This window comes from Alexandromys fortis, unplaced genomic scaffold, assembly GCF_014885135.2.
Source record: "Alexandromys fortis isolate MF-2015 unplaced genomic scaffold, M_Fortis_MF-2015_v1.1 scaffold_362, whole genome shotgun sequence".
Taxonomy (NCBI): domain Eukaryota; kingdom Metazoa; phylum Chordata; class Mammalia; order Rodentia; family Cricetidae; genus Alexandromys; species Alexandromys fortis.
Genome location: NW_026068272.1, coordinates 84,211 through 92,029, shown reverse-complemented (window position 1 = coordinate 92,029; position 7,819 = coordinate 84,211). Strand labels below are relative to the sequence as shown.

At 45.6% G+C, this 7,819-nt stretch overlaps 1 protein-coding gene across 1 annotated transcript in view; it reads right to left on the bottom strand.

Moving 5' to 3' along the window:
• The window catches only part of Gpn1 (GPN-loop GTPase 1), a 25,122-nt gene that overhangs the window by 8,428 nt on the left and 8,875 nt on the right, over window positions 1–7,819 (bottom strand). The window contains exons 8-12 of the mRNA XM_050132039.1: window positions 7,038–7,233; window positions 6,760–6,842; window positions 5,908–5,947; window positions 3,950–4,040; window positions 988–1,095 (exon numbers count right to left, since the gene is read on the bottom strand). Coding sequence (XP_049987996.1) covers window positions 988–1,095; window positions 3,950–4,040; window positions 5,908–5,947; window positions 6,760–6,842; window positions 7,038–7,233 — 518 coding nt within the window. The remainder of the gene's footprint in view (window positions 1–987; window positions 1,096–3,949; window positions 4,041–5,907; window positions 5,948–6,759; window positions 6,843–7,037; window positions 7,234–7,819) is intronic.

The following is a 7,819-nucleotide window of genomic DNA, read 5'->3' as shown; positions in this document are numbered from 1 at the left end:
GGGGGGGGGGGGGGGGGGGGGGGGGAGGGGGGGGGAAAAGGGAGATGGGGAGGGAAATGGGAGGCGGGGAGGAGGCGGAATTTTTTTTTCAATAAAAAATTATATTTAAAAAAATAATAATTACAATGAGGTCTACTCAGTAGGCAAGAGACAAAAAAATATCCATAGTAGATTTACCTACTGTCTCAGCCACCCCAGAGCCAGGAATAAGGTAGGGAACCACCACATTCGACTGTTAAATACTCAAAACAAAACAGAACACTCAGGGCTGAAGAGGGCTTCAGCGGCTAAGAGCATTGGTTGCTCTTGTGTAGGCCCCCGTTTTGTACCCAGCAGCCACGAACCTCCAATTCCAGGGGATTTCTGACTTCTGTGGGGACCAGGCATTCAGAGCGTATACACAGACATACAGACAAGACTCTCACATATATAAAGTAAAAATAAATATATCTTTAAAAAAACCCCAACAAGACTCAGGATGTGGCTCAGTAGCACATGCTTTTAGCAAGCAAGAGGTCCTGGGGTACACCCTTATCACCAATTAACCAAAACAGCAGAAACAGCCAGAACAGTGGCACCTGCAGGTTGAGTCAGAAGTTACAAGATATAAAAGGCACGGTAATGGGGTTGCCCGCTGTGTGTAGCCCCTTCCTAGACGGGAGTCCTGAGCTGTATCAGTGGGAATCAAGCTGACCGCATATACTCAAGTGAAGCTGTACAGGCATTGCTCTCTGCTCCTGTGGATGTGACAGGACCAGCGTTTGAAGTCCCTGCCTTGACTTCTCCATAGTGGCAGAACCTGAAATTTTGAAATAAACCCTTTCTCCTCTAAACTGCTTTCTATCAGGCTGTTCTGTCACAGCAAGGGGATGAAATGAAAACATGCAGTGAGACCAGAACCCTCCACATAGGGAGCTTTGCCACCTCCTCATTCCTGCCACTGACCACAGGCTCAGGATCGTCGTGTCTCCGTCCACCACCTCTCACCTCTGTGGTCAATGTCATCAGTGTCACTCTCGGCTTCCTCGTCCTCTTCATCCAAGGTTCCTCGCGTCAGGATCAAGTCAGAAGGGTCCAGTGCAGGAGACAGGCTGTCTAGGGTTAAAACACTGATCAGTACAGACGTGCCTTATTCGTTGGCAGCGTGAAGTGCTCTTGACAACAGAAACGAAGGAGAGTGAGTCTTCTAAACGTATCAGCAACTTCACTTGTCATCTCTACGACTTCTACAATGGTTCCACCGAGGAAAACCTAAGAATTGTATCCCTGAAACACCAGTACTCTGCCTCACGAGCTTACAGACTGGAAGAAGCTGGTTTTTTCAATGAGAGATAAAGAAACATAAGGCTGCAACCTGGCAATAGTTCAAATAATGCAGACGCTTCTAGGGAGGATGCAGGTCAGGGGGGGATTAGAGGAAAAGGTTGAAATGATACGGAATAGAGCAGCTGTGGCAACTTTCAAGCAATGGAGGGGGTAAAAAAAAAAAAGGAAATCAAATATACTACTAGGCAGTGATGGTGCACGCCTTTAATCCCATCACTCAGATCTCTGTGAGTTCGAGGCCTGCCTGGGCTACAAGAGCTAGTTCTAGGACAAGCTCCAAAGCTACAGAGAAACCCTGTCTTGAAAAACAAAACAAAACAAAAAATACTACTAGAGGCAAAATTCCCTACTCAGTGAGTAAGGACTAAGCCCTAAGAATGAGAAGTAAGTCTGATCCCGAAACTGAGTGGGACCTAAACCTACAGGAGGGTGTGACCACAAGTGACTGTCAGGCTGAGGAGTTCAGCTGGGGAGGGGATGGGCTGAAGGCAGTAAAGGGAGGGAAACCTTTATTTAGTGGTCAAATAAAGAATGGTGGTGAATATCTTTAATCCCAGCACTTGGGAAGCAGAGGCAGGCAGTCTCTGTGAGTTCAAGGGCAGCCCTATCTACAGAACAAAGTTGTAGGACAGCCAGAGCTGTACAGTGAGACCATGGCTCAGGAGAGAAAACGAAAAACTCGGGCTTATGATCTACACAGCAATGACTGTGAATGCCTCCTTCCACACCCAACTAAGAATTACTCAGATATCTGAGGAATTTTCCCCAAATCATCCATGGAAATTACCCTTCCCTTCCCATCTGGATGCCGCAGCAGGAGAATGAACACCTGTGACTCTGGAGGACCTCGGTGCGCACTCACACACAGACGGGGAAAGCGTCAGGAAGGGCACGGAAGCATCTGTGTCGCTGGCTGTGCAGCCAGGTTCCCTGTGCTGTGCTCTGATGAACACAAGGGAACAAAGGTCACAAACAGAAGCTTTTCCTCTTAATAAGGAACCCCAAGGAAAAACTGTTGCTATATATGAAGAAAAAAACTAAACTATATAATTTTTTGCCACAATAAATACACCAAGAAGAACTTATATATTAAAAAATAAAGTCCATCTATTTGGTTTCTGGGTCCCACAACAAATTTCCACTCTGCTTTTTGTGGGCAGTCCATCGTCTTGCCTCTCAAGGAGGTGGGATATATATATTTTAGACTTATTACTTTTATGTGTATGAGTGTTTTCCCTAAATGTATGTTTATGAACCAAGGTCAAAACAGAGTGTTGATCACCTGGAACTGGAGTAGGTGCTCATGAGCCATCATGTGGGTGGGAATTACACTCCAGTTCTCTGCAAGAGCTGCACTTAACTGCCGAGCCATTGCTGCAGCCTTCTGGGGTGTATATCACTTAATATGAGCACATCCTAGACATTCCCTCTGAGGGCCAATGACAGAAATAACAGAAAGAAGGAAGGAAAGGAAGCAAAGAAAGGAGGGAAGGACAAAGACTAAGGTAGCAGGATAAAAGACTGAAATACAGAACACAATACAAAAACCCATGCCCGTTTAAAACAGTAACTCTTAATAAAGAAAATAAAATCCACTGCATAATGCAGCAAGAAATATGCAAAATATACTCAGGATAACATTCCAGAAAGACACAAGACCTGCCAAATACAAAAATTCTTCCTGCTCAAGGAGGAAGAGGCAACATCAGTCAAGTCGGTTCTTCCTGAACTATTTAAGTAGCACAAGCTAACCTCAACACAAATGCCAAAGCTTTCTGGGAAGCCAGAGAAGCTGATGAGGAAATGCATGTGCTAACAGCCAGGGAGAGGAAAGAGTACAAGGGAGACCAGTCTGAGCAGACACTGAAGCATTTTGTAGTTATAATATGTACAGGTATGTAGGTAAAGAAATCAGTGTAATAAACAGGAGTTCAGAGCCAGCTAGACTGCTCAGTGGATAAGGGCTCTCGATCCCAAACCTGACGAGCACAGTCCACTCCGAAGGGAATGGCTACACCTAAGTAAGACCAAGTATTAGACAACAGTGTGTCCATGCTAATCTCCTCATTTTTCCTCACTGTACTGAGCTGTTCTTTGCTTTGTTTTGTTTGGTTTGGTTTTTGGAGACAGGGTTTCTCTGTGTAACCCTGGCTGTCCTGGAACTCACTGCCAAGACCAGGCTGACCTTGTCACAGAGATCCGCCGCCTCTGCCTGCAGAGTGCTGGGATTAAAGGTGTACACCACCACGCCTGGCTGGCTGTACTGAGGTTTTTAAAAATAATATCTTTACTTTTAGGAAGTATACACAGAGGATCAAAAGTAAAAGAGTACCATGTTTGCATGAGCTTTAATAATATCTGAAATTTAGTTATAACACACTATACAAGTACAAGTACAAGTACAAGTACAAGTACAAGTACAAGTACAAGTACAAGACTTTCAGAGGAAACTCAGAGCAGTGTAAAGTGTGCACCATCACCAGTACTCTCGGTCCCGGATCACTGATGCAGATGCGTGTATGTATGTCTCCCCATTGCCTGTCCTTTCTCCTCGTTTACACAGACATCGCTGCTGTGTGGATCCACCCTCTGTTCTCTCCGAACACCAAGAGCCCTTCAATACCTTTGCCGGCGCCTGTGTCCAGGGCTATGGAGCCCATATCCTTCCGAAGACGCTCCAGCTGCTCCTTCTGCTGATCACTCTGGGCACTCGCCTACAGACAGGGGAAATGTCCTCATGTTACATACATTAGGAGATCCCAGACTGATGAGATGGCTCAGAGGTGCAGGGGTTGCTGCGGCCGTGTTGAACAATTCCATCTGTAGACCCCACGTGACAGGAGAGAACTGAGACCTGCAAGCTGCCCTCTGACCTCCACAAGTAATACTTTTTAAGATTTCTAGGGCAGGGCTTATGACTGAGAAGCCGAGTGCTCAGCATATGTGAAGCCCTGGTTTCAATTTCCAGCACAAAGAAATAAAATAAAGCAAGATAATAAAGATGTATAAATTAAGATGCCAGGTTTTTTTAAAGTAGGGTTTCATGTAGTGTAGGTCACCCCCAAACTCACTATGTAGCCATGGATCCTGGATGACCCTAAACTTAGCAGGGTCTACCACCATGCTTAGTACTGAGAATACTGTACACATAATAAATTTTTAAAAAATCCTTTAAAAAAAAAAGAACAAGCTAAGCTAAGTGCATGCTGAACAAATATTCAACCAACTGAGCTAAGTCCCCAGTCCCCAAGCACCACCCTTTTAAGAGGAGATTAGGAATTATAAAAGTACTAGAAGCTGGTAAAGGATAACAGATATGGAGACAGAGCCATAAGGGCCCAAGAGACAGCGATTTCTAGTTATATGCTGAAGGAAGTAATTCAGAGCATATACCCAGAACCATGACCAGAGAACCCTCAAGTGGCGCTTGGCAATAAGACCTATGATAAAGGACCCAATGCAGGCTCTGTCAAAGGGAGAGCCTCAGCTCAGCATCTGGAACAAGAGCTTGAGACATCTCTCTATTCTTCAAAATCCTACAACAAGCCTCAGAGACTGGATGAGGTGGGGCATAAAAAGTTCTTGGTAAATATATTTCAACAAAATTCTGATATTTTAAAAATTCAGATACAAAGCCTGTGTGGTAGCTCATACCTGTAATCCCAGCACTCAGAAGGATGAGGTGGTAAAACAAAACAAAACAAAAAGGATAAATATTCAAATACAAAGAGAAGAAAAATTGTTTGGAGGTCTTTCTGCAAATACACTGGTTTATGAATTTAAATAAACAAGTACTTGAGGTGGGATGTCTCAAGCCTGCAGTCCTACCTGCTCAGGTGGCTGAGGTAAGAGATCACTAAAGCCCTAAAGTTTCAGGCCTGCCTGGGGTACAGTGAGACCTCAACTCAAAACCAAACAGGGCTGGGCACATAGTTCAGAGAGTAGAGCACTACCAAAAACAAAGAAACAAAAAAAATGCAAGAATTTAAAAGAAACACAGAGGGCTAGAGAGATGGCTCAGAGGTTAGGAGCACTGGCTGCTCTTCCTGAGCTCAATTCCCAGCAACCACATGGTGGCTCACAACCATCTGTAAGGAGATCTGGTGCCTTCTTCCGGCATGGAGGTGAACAGGCAGGGGAACACTGAACATATAATCAGTAAATAAATCTTTTAAAATAAATAAATAAAAAATAAAAGAAACACAGAAGTCCCAACAGTTACTTATATCTCAATAAAGCCAGAAAAAAATTAAAATAACAAGCGAGGCAGTGGTGGCACAAGCCTTTAGTCCCAGCAGTTGGGAGGCAGAGGCAGGCAGATCTGTGAGTTCAAGGCCAGCCTGATCTACAGTGAGTTCCAGGACAGCCAGAGCGATACAGAGAAACCCAATCTTGATAACCCTTTCCTTCTCATCCCTGCTACCTGAGTGCTAACTACAGCACAGGCCAGCATACCAGCTGGTCCCCAACTCCTCCGCTCAAGAGTCCCCTACCCATCTCTGGTGACTTGCTGGGACTCCTGGCCTGTGCCATGTGTGGGTTAGACAGACTCTGACAGCTCTAACACAATGCCCGTCTTACCAGTGATTTCTTCAGGCGCTCATATTCAGGCCGATATTCCCTGGAGAAAGAAATGTCTTCTCAGTTCCTCTCCTGAGAGACCCACACTGCCCACCTCGACCTATCACTTCTGTCTGCTTTACGGCTGCTGCTCGGGAAGGCCAATGTCAAAGAAGTGATGGGTCTTAGGTCAACAAAATACACTCCTGAGCCTGGGAAACACACGCAAAACCCTTGAGGCTCATCAGTGGGAAAATAATGTTGCCTGGCAACCACAATGTCACGAAGCCAAAGCAGTATGCTAACAGGCAGTCTATGAGTCATGGTCCCAGGGTCCCAGGTGCTCCTATAGGTGAATGGGTCCCACTTTACACCGACAGCTCTTGTAGGACCGTGAAGAATAGAGAGGTGTCTCACAGCTTGTTCCAGCAATGACAACAGCTTAACAGACATTCATGAATGGTCTCTATGATGGGGAAATCACTGTGCTACAACTTCGCATATACGTCTCCTCGATGTCAAATCCACACCACAGCTTCTACAGCTGATGTCTTAAAGGGACAGAACTATCACCTCCTGTTTCTTAACTTTCTACAGGTCTTTTGTCCTACAATAACAGACCTGAGAAGTTGCCCTCAAAGCTACCAAGTGGCTCTTTTCAGAACAGGCTTGACGGCCCCTGCCTGGCAACCACCGAGACCAGTGAACACTTTATATTTCTATCTTTTTAAAGACGGGAACAGACCCTGGTTACTCCTGAGTGTGGACAGGTCTAATATACATATGCAAGTAAATATGCTTTACACAGAAGAGGGAAATGCTGCTCCTGGCATTTGAGAATGGGGAACACATCAAGAGCCCCCCCTTCCTCACCTTTCGTACTCTTCTGCAGCACCGGTGACTTGAACACAGAGCTCATCGAAGCCGGTGCCCGCCACAGCAGAGACACCCACCACCTGCCAAGAAGTAGCATGAATTTGCGTGCTAGACAAGGGCTCTGCTACTGAGCTGCTCCCAGCCCATGAACAATACAGCACTACCAAGAACAAAATTACATACTTTATAGAATGTAAAGCTGGTTCAAAGCCAGTGAAGGCTTCGGTAAGATATCATCTGCAGCTACTGCCACTAGGATAGGAGGTAAAATTTACCCTGAGCGAGCTGTAAAACTCATCTAACACCAGGCTCATGGAGCGAGTCAGGTTGCTGACGTAGGTAGTCTCTTGGTTCAAGGCATCTTGGAAAGTCTCAAAATCCTGCATCCACTCCACTGCAAAGCTGTGGTCAATGATGTCGGTCTGTGCCAGAGAGAAGGCAGTCATCAGCCCAACTAAACCACCGCAAAGTCATTTAAGTAGGTGGTTGACAGCAAAGGACTCATCACCCACAGATGCTCTTTCTCTGGCGCCCATTCCCAGCTCCACTGCAACACACCATAAAGCAATCTGCCTAGCCTCTGATCAGTATTTCCAGAAGACTGTTCCTCAACTGACAAAGAACCCCCAATGCTGAGGGACGGCTGACACACTCTGTCTGCCCTGCAGTCTCTGGGGGAGAGGCAGCACTAAATACACACTCCCTCTGGCGGCATCTACTTCCCTGATGTGCCTGACTCTCCGCAGTAAAATCTCAATGTGCTGACAGCACTGAGGTTACTTTTCACACCTACCCAGACCTGCTAGCTCAGTCAAGACTCTGTTAAAGACTGTGAAATCCGGGAGCTGGAGAGATGGCTCAGTGATTAAGAGCATTGCCTGCTCTTCCAAAGGTCCTGAGTTCAATTCCCGGCAACCACATGGTGGCTCACAAACCATCTGTAATGAGGTCTGGTGCCCTCTTCTGGTGTGCAGAAATACACACAGACAGAATATTGTATACATAATAAATAATTAAATAAATAAATAAATAAATATTAAAAAAAAAAAAGACTATG